Source organism: Salmo trutta, chromosome 19 (genome assembly GCF_901001165.1).
Source record: "Salmo trutta chromosome 19, fSalTru1.1, whole genome shotgun sequence".
In the NCBI taxonomy this organism is placed as follows: Eukaryota; Metazoa; Chordata; class Actinopteri; order Salmoniformes; family Salmonidae; genus Salmo; species Salmo trutta.
In genome coordinates, this window is record NC_042975.1 from 50,683,367 (window position 1) to 50,698,655 (window position 15,289).

General features: G+C 40.3%; 1 protein-coding gene across 1 annotated transcript; it reads right to left on the reverse strand.

The window, feature by feature from the left end:
- Window positions 1-5,057: 5,057 nt before the first annotated feature.
- slc25a15b (solute carrier family 25 member 15b) lies at window positions 5,058-14,064 on the reverse strand. Its single transcript, XM_029701658.1, has 8 exons — window positions 13,893-14,064; window positions 12,953-13,081; window positions 10,691-10,802; window positions 8,850-8,996; window positions 8,600-8,737; window positions 6,285-6,460; window positions 5,839-5,997; window positions 5,058-5,502 (listed from the first exon to the last, which is right to left on the reverse strand). The coding sequence occupies exons 2-8, from the start codon at window positions 13,005-13,007 to the stop codon at window positions 5,381-5,383; spliced, it is 909 nt and encodes a 302-aa protein (XP_029557518.1). The 5' UTR covers window positions 13,008-13,081; window positions 13,893-14,064; the 3' UTR covers window positions 5,058-5,380.
- Between the last annotated feature and the right edge of the window lie 1,225 nt (window positions 14,065-15,289).

The window sequence follows — 15,289 nt, forward strand, 5'->3', positions numbered from 1 at the left end:
ATATTGTCCATTAAAATAACATCAAATTGATCAGAAATACAGTGTAGATATTGTTAATGTTGTAAATGACTATTGTAGCTGGAAATGGCAGATTTGTATTTATGGAATATCTACATAGGCGAACAGAGGCCCACACCAGTCTCAATGTCAACAGTGAAAAGGTGGCTCCGGGATGCTGGCCTTCTAGGCAGAGTTGCAAAGAAAAAGCCATATGGCTTATTGGCTCAGACTGGCCAATAAAAATAAAGATCAAGATGGGAAAAAGAACACTGACACTGGACAGAGAAACTCTGCCTAGAAGGCCAGCATCCCGGAGTTGCCTCTTCACTGTTGACGTTGAGACGGGTGTTTTGCGGGTATAATTTAATGAAGCTGCCAGTTGAGGACTTGTGAGGCATCTATTTCTCAAACTAGACACTCTAATGTACTTGTCCTCTTGCTCAGTTGTGCACTGGGGCCTCCCACACCTCTTTCTATTCTGGTTAGAGCCATTTCTCGCATGGAATAGCCTTCATTTCTCATAAGAAAATACTTTCTTTCTGGACATTTTGAGCCTGTAATCAAACCCACAAACGCTGATGATCCAGACACTCAACTAGCCTAAAGAAGGTCCGTTTTATTGCTTCTTTAATCAGACAACAGTTTTCAGCTGTGCTAACATAATTGCAAAGGGGTTTTCTAATGATCAATTAGCCTTTTAAAATGATAAACTTGGATTAGCTAACACAACGTGCCATTGGAACACAGTAGTGATGGTTGCTGATAATGGGCCTCTGTACGCCTATGTAGATATTCCATTTAAAAATCGACCGTTTCCAGCTACAATTGTCATTTACAACATTAACAATGTCTACACTGTATTTCTGATCAATTTGATGTTATTTTAATGGACAAATATTTAGCTTTTCTTTCAAAAACAAGGACATTTCTAAGTGACCCAAAAATTTTGAACGGTAGTGTACAGTTGAAGTCGGAAGTTTACATACACTTTAGCCAAATGGTCCGGCGGCTACTCTGGACGCGTGCCAGGCCCTTCTCGCGGATCTCCCCAGCTACGGCGATCGCCTGCGATAAGAAAGAACCCCTCTACAAAAGAGGCAACAGAGGGGAACCTCCGAGAGGTGGTTGCAACATTTCTGAAGGGAGCTGCTGACAGAGAAGAGGGTAGGAAAGAAAGGCAGGCCAATTGAAGAGGCTCAAGAAACAATTTTCTGTTTGTCTGTGTATATTGTACATACTCATTATTTCGTAGTCCAGGTCATGATTTTCTGTAATAAATTAGAAAGCCTAAATGTATAGATATATTTATTTTATTATTATTACTAATTGTATAATACTTACAACAAAAATATATATAATGCATATTCATCATTACCATGTATTCAATGTAGATCTTTTTATTTTGTAATGTGTTTTACAATACATTTGGAACGATTATTGAGAGTGGTGTACATGATTTTGGAATCATTACTGTGTGGAAAGATACTGATAATATGAACGGTGGACCGACAACAAATACTTACTATGAACCAGCGGCTCAGTAGTGGACCTCTGTCGGAAAAGTGTCGGCTGCCGCTGGTGGTCCGCTGGAAAAACGATGAGCAAAACACCGGCGAACCGCAGGCTTTGCCACTGGTGGACCGCTACTGGCCCGCCGGCCATATTTTCTGCCAATTTGGTTGCTGAACATTGCTAGACAGCCATGTTCAAGTCATGCCATAGATTTCAAGCCAATTTAAGACAAAATTGTAACTAGGCCACTCTGGAACATTCAATGTTGTCTTGGTAAGCAACTCCAGTGTATATTTGGCCTTGTGTTTTAGGTTATTGTCCTGCTGAAAGGTGAACTGGCCTCCCAGTGTCTGTTGGAAAGTATACTGAACCAGGTTTTCCTTTAGGACTTTGCCTGTGCTTAGCTCTATTCTGTGTCACAAAAAACTCCCTAGTCCTTTCATATGACATGATATAGCCACCACTATGCTTGACAATATGAAGAGTGGTACTCCGTGGTGTGTTGTGCTAGATTTGCCCCAAACATTCAGGACATAGTTAATTTCTTTGTCATATTTTTTGCAGTTTTACTTTAGTGCCTTATTGCAAACAGGATGCATGTTTTGGAATATTTTTTAGTCTGTACAGGCTTCCTTCTTTTCACTCTGTCAATTAAGTTAGTATTTTCCTATTCCAGCCATTAAACTCTAACTGTTAGGGCATTATCACATCTGAAATTCGGTACCCTGGTTCGGTTACCTGGAGCGTTTGTTATAAGTCTACAGAATAAGTTTTGATTCCACAAAACCTGAAAATAACAGTTTACATGACATCAGCGAGCTAGCTTGTTTACCACAGGAATAAAAGGTCCACGCGACTCACGCTGCCGCGTCAGAATACATGGTACTCTGGTCCCGGATCTTGGACCCACTACTCAAGCATAGCGCAGATCAGGGTACCAAACGCCCTAAAGCATTAGCCTTATGGTGAAATCCCTGAGCAGTTTCTTTCCTCTCTGGCAACTGAGATAGGAAGGATGCCTGTATCTTTATTGTGACTGGATGTATTGCTACACCATCCAGTGTAATTAATATTGTCGCCATGCTTAGAGGGATATATATATATATATATATTTTTTTTTTACATCTACCCATAGACGTCCTTATTTGCAAACCTCCCTGGTCTTTGTGGTTGAATCTCTGTTTGAAATTCACTGCTCGACTGAGGGACCTTACAAATAATTGTATGTGTGGGGTACAGAGACGAGGTAGTCATTAAAAAATCATTTTCAAAACACACCATACAACTTATGAGACGTGTTAAGAACATTTGTACTCCTGAACTTATTTAGGCTTGACGTAACAAAAGGGGGTTGAATACTTATTGACTCAAGACATTTCAGCTTTTCATTAATTTGTCATAATTTTGAAAAACATAATTCCACTATGACATTTGAGTATTGAGTGTAGGCCAGTGACATCAAAAATCTAAATTTTAAATGTAGGCTGTAACACAACAAAATGTGGAAAAAGTCAAGGGGTGTGAAGTACTGAATGCAGCACATGAGATGTCCCACATCTTTGTCCTGCAGGGACACTTTTAATGCAAGTCATGTAATTACAATACAAAAACTATTTTTCCCCAACATATACAGTTAGTATTCTTTACTCTATACAGTACTGTACTCTTTACAGTAGGATAGTATAATAGGCTACTCGGTCCTGATAATTTCCTGAACATGAATAATAGAATATGCATCTTTATTTGAAATAAATATTGCATATTTAAAATGTCTAAAGTTAAAGACTTGTTTAAGGAATATTTGACAATGGAATGATACCTCCTGCAGATCATTGCAATTGGCAGTTTGGATATTATACTTGAAGCGGAGAATTTCATGGTCTTGCACATCACATTATAACATTACATGACAAACAAGGTGAAGAATAGTGGTTAATAGACAAACAACAATAATAAGGTAACACTTCACCCCCAATTCCTCCCCTATGTAATTACAAAACTGCTCAAATGAATTATAACGCAGTTACTGACATAACATGTTAGTACAATGTTACTATAATCATTTCAGCATTATTACACAGCTATAAGAGCAACTGAATGTTAAGCGTTACCAATATTAATTACTAAAAAAAAGGACAGAAAAACACTGAACATTTGAATAATGGAGTTACATTTCAGGGAACTTGGCATAAAGGCAATCCGGCTGCAGTATTGAAATGCATTTGAATACCGAGTGCTGTTTTCTTGGAATGGCTGGAAAAAAACGTACTACTACAGTGCCTCTCTCAATAGTGTACCAGCACCATGACAAGTAAGCCAGAGGGGTATACAACAAAGGATCAATGAGTTACCCAGCTTACTTGCCTAAATATTCTGAAATAACTTTGCCGTTTTTTTAGAAGGATAAGCTTGAAATGGCCTGGTCTAATTGACTCAACCAAAAAGACATATTTCTTAATGAATCAGAAAAGCAATAGTTATTTCTGGTTGTTTATCAAAGTTAACTGGCTAATTCATTGAGCGCGCTTTGTAGTATACCCCTCGGGTCAAGTCCACTCCAGTAGAGTGTTGAAAATAGGAGGAAAATAACGGTTGGCTGTATATATGCATTTCCCTTCTGCAGTAGACAGACGAGACCACAAAAGTACAGTAACAACTCAGGGGTATACTACAAAGCAGGATCAATGCATTAGCCAGCTAACTTTGATAAACAGAGAAATAACTGATCATTTTCTGGTTCTTTAAGAAAGCTAAACTTAGATATGCGTTTTTGTTTGTGGAGCCAATTGGACCATGCACATTTCAAGCTTATTTCTTTAAAATATAAAATGTTTTTTCAGAATATAGAACCAAGTTAACTGTCTAACTCCTTGATTCTGCTTTGTAGTATACCCCTCTTGCAGATTAAGAAATAGATTATGACTATTCTGAGATTCTGCGCTGGCGTACCACAGACAAATGCGAATGTAAAAAGGGCTTTATAAAATAACATGTATTTTATTAATACTGTAAAATAAAAAATTTAAAAACACTAATACTCCACTCCCAGACCTTGATCCCCTTTCAAATCAGGTCTGAAAATGCATCCTGTATATCAACCTTACACCAAGTGTACAAAGAATTAGGTCCATGACATAGTTTTCAACTGGATTCACCCGGTCAGTCTATGATCCCTTATTGATGTCACCTGTTAAATCTACTTCAAATCAGTGTAGACGAAGGGGAGGAAACAGGTTAAAGGATATTTAAGCCTTGAGACAATAGAGACATGGATTGTGTATGTATGCCATTCAGAGAAGATTTAAGTGCCTTTTGAACGGGGAATGGTACTGTAGTAGGTGCCAGGCGCACCGGTTGAAGTGTGTCAGGAACTGCAATGCTGCTGGGTTTTTCATGCGCAACAGTTTCCTGTGTGTATCAAGAAAGGTCCACCACGCAAAGGACATCCAGCCAATTGACACATCTGTGGGAAGCATTGGAGTCAACATGGGCCAGCATCCCTGTGGAACGCTTTTGACACCTTGTAGAGTCCATTCCCTAACAAATTGAGGCTGTTCAGGGCAAAAGGGGATGCAACTCAATATTAGGTTCCTAATGTTTTATACACTCAGTGTATATTCACATTTAAAGTCAAGTATCTAAAAACATAATATTAGCCACAATGCTTCACTCTGAGGAGTGTGGGTTCCAAGGCCAACCCAGCGGGCAAAGCTCAACCCACTTTCAACCAGAACTCATTGAAAATCAGGTCATTTCAACCAGTTCGGAGTGTTATAGGAGGTTAACGACACAACGTAGTAGGGTTAACCAGAACAAATGACAAGGCAAAAAAAGAGATGGGGGACATCATTGTCGGAGGAGGACCAGGTCAGCTGTCAAACTGTTTCATCATGAACTTACGGCTGGCCTCGTACCCCAGGAACAGAGCTCCGTTGGCGGGGAACGTGCGGATCATGGTGGGGGTCAAACCAGAATAGAGCGCCCTTACACCTAAACAAAAGGGGTAGACAGGAAAGGATCATATTTCCTATTGTCCTCAACAAAGCGTGTAAGAGGAGTGATGCATCTTGCTTGAAGCACAGAGTGGATTTTTACAAAGTCAGAATGTTAGCTTGGTCGATCGCTCAACAACTGCTCTGGTACTGCTCACCCACAAGCACATCACATACAGATGTATAATTTGTTCTCGCTGCATCGCAAACAATTTAATTTTTGGGGGGGAGGGAATAAATTATCTATAATGTTTGAAGATAGGAAAGTCTTTACAATTCATGTTTAAAAATGTTGCTCAAAACCATAAAACATCCCACACAGTGCAGTGCCTACCTTCCGTCCTCATGATGGCCATCATGGTCTTGAAGAAACCTTCCTGGCGCCCTACCATTGACATGACCTGGATGCGAGACTTGACACAGTCAAAGGGGTAGACCACCAGCCACAGGCATGCACCCCCGAAACCCCCACTGAACACAATAGGGGCCACTCCTGTAACATACACATAGGCACAAGTCATCAGGAACACAGTCATAAGCATAGTGTGTTTTTTCTAACAAATTAACCAAATTAGGTTGAATGTTTTGGAAAGAGAGTTTGGCGCAAACGGTGATTGCTTTACATTGGCCAATTCCGACATAATCCCAAAAGGAATCACAATCAAGTATATTGCTACACAATTAATCTTTAAAAGCATTCTCCTTTATCCCATCCCCTCGGGAAGGCCCAGGACTAACATCTAGGCTACTTGCCATCCCTTAATAGTTAAGTAACACTACCTATGTCATCCTTGCTGCACTTCATGTTGTCAGCAAAGGTGGTTCGGCAGAGCTCGTAGGCCCCGAAGAAGCAGAAGTACCCAGGCACCTCTCTGGCGATGGTTGTGGTCAGGCCTGTGAAAAACCCTGTAGGACCATTTTGCTTCATCACTGACTTCACCACCGACCACACCGTGCTGCAGGCAGAGAAAGAGAGGCAGAGAGAGAAAATGGAAAGTTTATACACTTTGTGTGTGCCATTTAGCAGTCGCTTTTATGGAAAGCATCTTACAGAACTGTGAGTGCATACTTAAAATTTGTATGGGATCCCTGCAGGAATTGAACCAACAACCTTGGCACTATCAGTGCTACACTTTTACAAACTCAGCCACACCGGACCAATCCTCCAATTCAGAGGTAGAAAAGCTCTTTTATAAGAGGTAATATGAAAATCAAAACATGGCCCTTTTGTAAGAATAGTTTACACAATGTTGGAAGCCCTCTAAACAAAACAGAAGAGAAAAAAATGTGTTTAAAATAGCAAAACTTAAGTGAAAAATGTAAGTAATTATGTGAATATTATTTTTTATATCAATATAAAATTATTTCTGGGTAACATGGTCAAAAAGATAAAAAGTCAAGCAAGATTTTTGCTAGGACTGCCTTGGAGTGGTCTGAGCGGGGAGGGGAAAACTGAAAACTAGCTGTTACTGAGCGAGTTTGCTTTGCATTGCATTGCATTGCATTGCATTGCATTGCTCGCTGCCCCGGGTGGGTGGAGATTTCACTTTAGGTCCAATGGAAAGGTCTAAAATGTGCAAACCCTGCAATGCAAAACGATCTCACCCATTGGCAGAGGGGTTTGAAACTCTGTTATTGGTCTATTAACTAGAGGTTGACCAATTATGATTTTTCAATAACGATTATTGGAGGACCAAAAAAAGACGATACCGATTAAATAAATATATGTAATAATGACAATTACAACACTGAATGAACAATGAACACTTATTTTAACTTAACATAATACATAAATAAATAATGAAACATGCTCAATTTGGTTTAAACAATGCAAAAACACAGTGTTGGAGAAGAAAGTAAAGTGCAATATGTGCCATGTAAAAAAGCTAACGTTCCATGCTCAGAACATATGAAAGCTGGTGGTTCAATATTCCCAGTTAAGAAGTTTTAGGTTGTAGTTATGACGCGTCGACCATTTCTCTCTATACTATTTGTATTTCATATACCTTTGACTATTGGATGTTCTAATAGGCACTTTAGTATTGCCAGCCTAATCTCAGGAGTTGATAGGCTTGAAGTCATAAACAGCGCTGTGATCAAGCATAGCTTAGAGCTGCTGGCAAACTCAGTAAAGTTTGAATGAATGCTTACGATCCTGCTGCTGCCTACCACCGCTCAGTCAGACTGCTCTATCAAATCATAGACTTAATTGTAATATAATAAACACAGAAATACGAGCCTTAGGTCATTAATATGGTCAAATCCGGAAACTATCATCTCGAAAACAAAACATTTATTCTTTCAGTGAAATACGGAACCGTTCCGTATTTTATCTAACGGGTGGCAACCCTAAGTCTAAATATTACTGTTACATTGCACAACCTTCAATGTTATGTCACAATTATGTAAAATTCTGGCAAATTAGTTTGCAACAAGCAAGGCGGCCCAAACTGTTGCATATACCCGGACTCTGCTTGCAATGAACGCAAAAGAAGTGACACAATTTACCTAGTTAATATTGTCTGCTAACATATATTTCTATTAACTAAATATGCAGGTTTAAAAAAATACTTCTGTGTATTGATTTTAACAAAGGCATTGATGTTTATGGTTAGGTACATTCGTGCAACGATTGTGCTTTTTCGCGAATGCGCTTTTAAATCATCACCCGTTTGGCGAAGTAGGCTGTGATTCAATGATAAATTAACAGGCGCCGCATTGATTATATGCAACGCAGGACAAGCTAGTTAACCTAGTAATATCATCAACCATGTGTAGTTAACTAGTGATTATGTTAAGATTACCTTGGCTCCTTGCTGCACTCGCGTAACAGGTGGTCAGCCTGCCACACAGTCTCCTCGTGGAAAAATCGGCCACGCTGATTAATCGGTCGACCTCTAACATTAACTAATTTACCGCCTGTCGAAGCTCCACTCATACAAAATCTGATGATTAGAAGGTCCTGCGTAGATTGTATTTTCAACCAGCAACTAATCAGGAAATAACACTTTTACAATGTTAGTTTCATCAGCTGTTATACAATATGATACAAAACACAGGAAAATTTTGACTGCACTGGGCCTTTAAACACTCACTTTTGGCCCTTTGCGATCTTGCCAGACGCTTCCATCTCGTACATGGCTTGTAGACGACACTTGACCAGCTCAGTGGGGCACAGGACCAGAGAGGAGAATATGGATGCTACCGACCCAGCACATGCTTTTTGCATGTCACTGAAAGACAGAGACATATAGAGAAAGAGAGAACATACAGTAGGAGATGGTATGCCGACTACTGAAAGAGAGCGAGCATTAATTAGGCCTACATCCCAGTATCTTTCCTTACCTGAGTGGAGCCTCAGTTCCCAGTCCTGCCATTGTGCGAACCACCTCCTGGCAGAATCCGTAGCTCATGAAGAGGACAGAATTCTCAGCGATGTTAGCCATCAGGGCCGGGCTGGTACCCTGGTAGAGCCCTCGGAGACCCACCTGTCTGTACAGTTTAGAGTAGTTTATTAAAGTGTCACTCCACAAGATTAGAACAATTTACAAGATATTGTTTACAATAGTTTACAACACTATAAAACAACCAGGGGCAGACAAAATACTTGATGTCATCCACGTTAGTCAAAATACATTACATCAGTGCATTCGGAAAGTATTCAGACCCCATGACTTTTTCCACCTTGTTACATTACAGCCTTACTATAAAATGGATAAGGGTATTCCCCCCCCCCCCATCAATCTACACAAAATACCCTATAATAACAAAGCAAAAACAGGTTATACCTTTTTGCAAATTTATTCAAAATAACAGACCTACCTTATTTACGTAAGTATTCAGACTCTTTGCTATGAGACTCGAAATTTAGTTCAGGTGCATCCTGTTCCCATTGGTCATCCTTGAGATGTTTCTACTACTTGATTGGAATCCACCTGTGGTAAACACAATTGATTGGACAGAATTTGGAAAGGGACACACCTGTCTATTTAAGGTCCCACAGTTGACAGTTCATGTCAGAGCAAAAACCAAGCCATGAGTTTGAAGGAATTGTCCATAGAGCTCCGGGACAGGATTGTGTCGAGGCACAGATCTGGGGAAAGGTACCAAAAAAAAGTAGGCAGCATTGAAGGTTCTCAAGAACACATTGGCCTCCATCATTCTTAAATGGAAGAACGTTGGAACCATCAGACTCTTAGAGCTGGCCGCCCGGCCAAACTGAGCAATCGGGGGAGAAGGGCCTTGGTCAGGGAGGTGAACAAGAACCCGATGGTCATTCTGACAAAGCTCCAGAGTACCTCTGTGGAGATGGGAGAACCTTCCAGACGGACAACCATCTCCACAGAGGAACTCGGGAGCTCTGTCAGAGTGACCATTGGGTTCTTGGTCACCTCCCTGAAAAAGGCCCTTCTCCCCCGATTGCTCAGTTTGGCTGGGTGGCCAGCTCTAGGAAGAGTCTGATGGTTCCAAACTTCTTCCATTTAAGAATGATGTGGAGGCCAATGTGTTCTTGGGAACCTTCAATGCTGCAGAAACATTTTGGTACCTTATCCCAGATCTGTGCCTCGACACAATCCTGTCTCAGAGCTCTATGGACAATTCCTTGAACCTCATGGCTTGGTTTTTGCTCTGACATGCACCGTCAATTGTGGGACCTTACATAGACAGGTGGGTATCTTTCCAAATCACATCCAATCAATTGAATTTACAACAGATGGACTCTAATCAAATTGAAGAAACATCAAGGATGATCAATGGGAACAGGATACACCTGAGCTCAATTTCGAGTCTCATAGCATAGGGTATGAATACTTATGTAAATAAGGTATCTGTTTAAGATGGGGGATTTTTTATTTTTTTTAACTGTTTTTGCTGTCATTATGTTATTGCGTGTAGATTGATGAGGATTTAAAAAAAATGTTTCATGCATTTTAGAATACATAAAATGAGGATTTAAAAAAAATGTTTCATGCATTTTAGAATACATAAAAATACATAACATAAAATGTTGAAAAAGTCAAGGGGTCTGAATACTTTCCAAATGCACTGTACTTTAACGTGGACCTGTGATAGACTAGCGTCCTGTCCAGGGGGTGTACTTGTACATTAAGCTGCCTCATGCTACAGAAACAGGAGAGAGAGCCAGAATGTCCCATAGGGTAGGAGCCTCAGACAAAACAACATACTTGTATGTGGAGGAGAAGCAGTGGACAAAGCCTCGGTACAAGGAGGGAAAGGTCTGCATCTTCACCTTGGCTGTGTCCAGGGGCTGACCACTCAGCACACACGCTGTACCTCCTGGGTAGGGGATGGGTGTGGAGTGGGGACAGTTAAAAGGAGCCATTTCACTTTATGACCATAGGAGTTGACAAGACAGCACAATTAGATCTGGGACCAGGCTACTTAAACCAGTGACACAAAACCTGAACCTTATGATTACAAAGAGAAGTGTGGGTCATCTTTCATCATGCAAAGTTACAAGGAATCCTACTTCTTTAGTGGTATATCTTACGAGTGTTGTAATTGCTATAAAGATACACCACTCGTCCTGATTCAGCACTTACCCTCCCCCACATTTTACACTGAGAGATAAGGATCTGTAGAGTGAGCTTTGTGATAGTGTGTGTGTGACAGTGATCACAGCCATTGGAAACACAAAGGGCCAGGCTGGGGGAAGGCAATAGTCAGCAGTCAGTGTCCTGCTAGATGAGGTGAGGACTCTGAACAATGGACACCCTTTAGCATGGCTACTGCTATTACATTACAATAGTTAGTAGGTCAAGCTCTCAAGAACATTTACTCAGATGACGTAACACAAAGGTTTAGATATTTAATCTCTCTCTTGGCCATCCAGACCACTGGTGTGCAATAAGTGTAAGTAATAAGGATTTGCAACAGTGTGTGATAAGTATTCAAAAACCAAACACTTAAAAAGGGGCAAGCCGCAGTGGAAACAATAACAAAGCATACTTCCTGAGGGATGAGGCTGTATGTAACAACTATCAAATTCATAAAACAGGGCTATGGATGCAAGGACTGACCATCCATGATATCAAAAGTATATTTTTAATCACGTTTTGAGGCTATATACGGTGTTTGTTTACATTTAAAATCTGTTTACAAATAGTGGAGTAAAACAAGTTTATTTCTGGGGTTCTGATGGGGTACAACAGTTGAACTAAGCTCATGAGGCATTTCTAAGTTATATTCTTCAAGAATCAATGAGTAAATATAAATTTAAGTAAAAATTAATAGTAACTGCAGATTTTCCCTTTAAAAAAGACAGGCGAAAAATGTTAGCTTTAGTTTCTTATTTTGCATGTGTTTATCACTGCTGCACTGCAAAATAAAAATAAATAGAAAAAAGGTCACGTCATCTGTCTTTTCTAGTGTGTGGTTCTCTTACTTCCTTTTTAATACTAGGCTAGTTTTCCTACGAAAAATAGTTTTTTTTATATCAAATAATGTTTGAATACTAGTTGTTTGTGCCAAACCAGCACCCCGAACTAGACACACTGCTGAGCACAGGGTTTTCCCTTTCTTTTATAAGTGTGTGATGCGTTTTATTCAAAGGGACCCCAACATCCTTCTTTACTGGTGATGGCATAGGAGTTGGCCATACAGCACAAACAGACCTGGGACCAGGATATTCATATTGATGTTACAGTATAATGTTGTTACTTTACACTGGCGTAGCACACACCCCTGCAGCCCCCACAAGGCGGGAGCCCACAAGCTTTGGGGCCCCCCCGGAGGTTGGCCCCCCCAGATAGTATATGAACATGTCATAAACCATGACAAAAGTGGTTTGGGATGACAGGAAATTAGCAATATTTTCTCTCAGCCTCATGTCAAAATTTTTACAATAGCTGGAAATTAGCTCAGGGATTCTTCAAACAGTCCTTCTCCAGCAGGGAAACTTTTATTTTTTAATAGTAGAATGTAATTTATTTTGCATTATTTGAGTTTAAAAATGTATATTTAGGGGAATTTTATAAGAAAAATATTTGTTTTGGAATTTTCTATATACTTTCAATATTATTAATTCCCATTTTGGCTCTATGCTTGGAAATGCCCTTGTCCGGAGCAAAGGATCCCATTTTCAAACACTCCAAAAAAAGTGTTTAACATTCAAAAAAACAGGCAATAATGGATATTAAGTTTGAATAATTTCATGTTAGAATTAAACAATCAAGGCCTTTAAAACACTTGTTGGACAATAATTGTACAAACGAAAATGCCTTTTATCTTGTCCGACGGAGTTCCTGCTAGTTGCAAGAATCCCAGAGCTCTAAAACAGCAACATTTTCACTCAGCCTCATAGCAACATTTTTAAAATAGCATGAGAGTAGCTATGAAACTGCACCTTTTTCTCTCTGCCCCATTGGGGGCAAAAACACACTAATAATTTGAGCCCCCGAAACTGTGCTTTGCAACTGTTACTTTACCTATAGCTCCAGCTGAGAGGTCAATGATGGCCTGCACCACTGGGTGTGGGGCCATTGAGATGGAGATCTGGAACTACCTGTAGAAGGGTTCCTCCTTTATTATGGTACAGCTCCTGCTCCAATGCCAATCTGTGAAACAACCATATATAGTAAATACGCAATGTACAAAAAAAAAACTACGAAGCTACTATTACATGTTAAACCAGTTATCACTCACCATAAAAATCAGTGTACAGTTGAAAAACGATAAATAAATAGGCATGTCAGCTAAGAACAAATTCTTATTTAAGCTACAGTATATATCGCACCTTAATGAACATTGACAAAAATGTCACTCCATTTCACCTCGGTAGTTGTTTTTCCCACGACAAGTGAGGCAGTAAATCACAGTTCCTCTTTTGTTCACATGCAACTCTAATACAGTGTATAAATTCTAAATAGCAGAGGTATCATCTACAGTAGACTAGCTGTCCGTTCACAATTCTAATGCAAGTCTCAATTTGCTAGCCTGCGATTACTTTTCATTCGATGCATAAACTGGTGCGAAAGTTCAAGGAGCCAGAGAAGGCGACTGTCACGCTCAGCACATACGAAACCATAGATTGTGTATATAAATTAATAAGATATGAACTGGGAAAACCGCCATCCTGTTGTACAGTGCATTATGGCAATCATGTTGGTATTTGAAAAGTTAGTTTGCGATCTGAACAAGAATGGTGAAAATGACTCGGGTGACTGGCTAAGCAAACTACAACATTAACAGCTGGCAATGCATCGAATGTAAGGACAAACGGTAGCTAGCTTAGCAGTAGCTACACATTACGGCGATGATATGTGGATGTATGCTAGCTAGCTACCTATACTGCTAAAGGCAGGGTTCATTCAAGTTCTCTGCATTTATTTAGCTTCATATAGAACACTACTCTCCATTCTGACTTACCTTTGGTGCTACGTATAACAGGTTGCTAGAGACAGAGCATCCAAGGCCATCTCATTCAAACGTGGGCTTCGACAGAGAGGAAGAGGCGAAGCGAGATATTGTTTTACTCCGCCCAAAATCTGTCCACGAAAAATAACGCCACGAAGTGAGTCATTTTTTTGTATGAAGGTCAATGTGTCGAATTTGGTCAACAAAAATTGTAATTGATCATTTGCTACGTGAGGTCTATTTGATCGAATAGAACTTTCGTAATGGTTGTTACGAATACACTGATATAAGTGGACGCATTTCGCCAACTTTGAAAAAAACTATTTATGGGAGTTGTGCCTGTAGTCATATCGATAGATAGATATACACAGAGGACTCATGGCTATAACCCGTTTTAGCATGGACATCGGGCTTGTTTGACGTTGCTGCCGCCGGTGCAGGGACTGCCGACGGACTGATCTACAAATCACCTTGCATCATAATGATTCGTTATTCTTTGTAGACAGTAGCGGTGCGTGGGTAAAATCACTTGGGAAGCCAAGGCAGAAAAAAAATATTACAACGTAAGTGTTGTGATAATTGCGTTGTTTGCTCGATAACCTGTTATTTCATGCCTTGCGACGGATTAAAAATAAACAACGGAAATATCACATTTACATAAGTATTCCGACCCTTTACTCAGAACCTTTTTTAAGTACCTTTGGCAGCGATTACAGCCCCGAGTCTTAATGGGTATGACGCTACAAGCTTGGTACATCTGTATTTGGAGTTTCTCCCGTTCTTCTCTGAAGATCTTCTTAAGCTCTGTCAGGTTGGATGGGGAGCATTGCTGCACAACTATTTTCAGGTCTCTCCAGAGATGTTTGATCGTGTTCAAGTCCGGGCTCTGGCTGGGCCACTCAAGGACATTCAGAGACTTGTCCTGAAAACACTTCTACGTTGTCTTCGTTGTATGCTTAGGGTTGTGGTCCTGTTGGAAGGAGAACCTTTGCCCCAGTCTGAGGTCTTGAATAAAAACATCCAGTCCAGAGAATCTTGTTTCTCATGGTCTGAGAGTCCTTTAGGTGCTTTTTTGGCAAACTCCAAGTGGGCTGTCATGTGTCTTTTAGTGAGGAGTGGCTTCCATCTGGCCACTCTACCATAAAGGCCTGATTGGTGGAGTGCTGCAGAGATGGTTGTCCTTCTGGAAGGTTCTCACATCTCCACAGAGGAACTCTAGAGTGAACATTGGGTTCTTGGTCACCTTCCTGACCAAGGCATTTCTCCCCTGATTGTTCAGTATGGGCGGGCGCCAGCTCTAGGAAGAGTCTTGGTGGTTCCAAACTTCTTCCATTTAAGAATGATGGAGGCTACAGTGTTCTTGGGGACTTTCAATGCTGCAGATTTTTTTTTTAACCCTTCCCCAGATC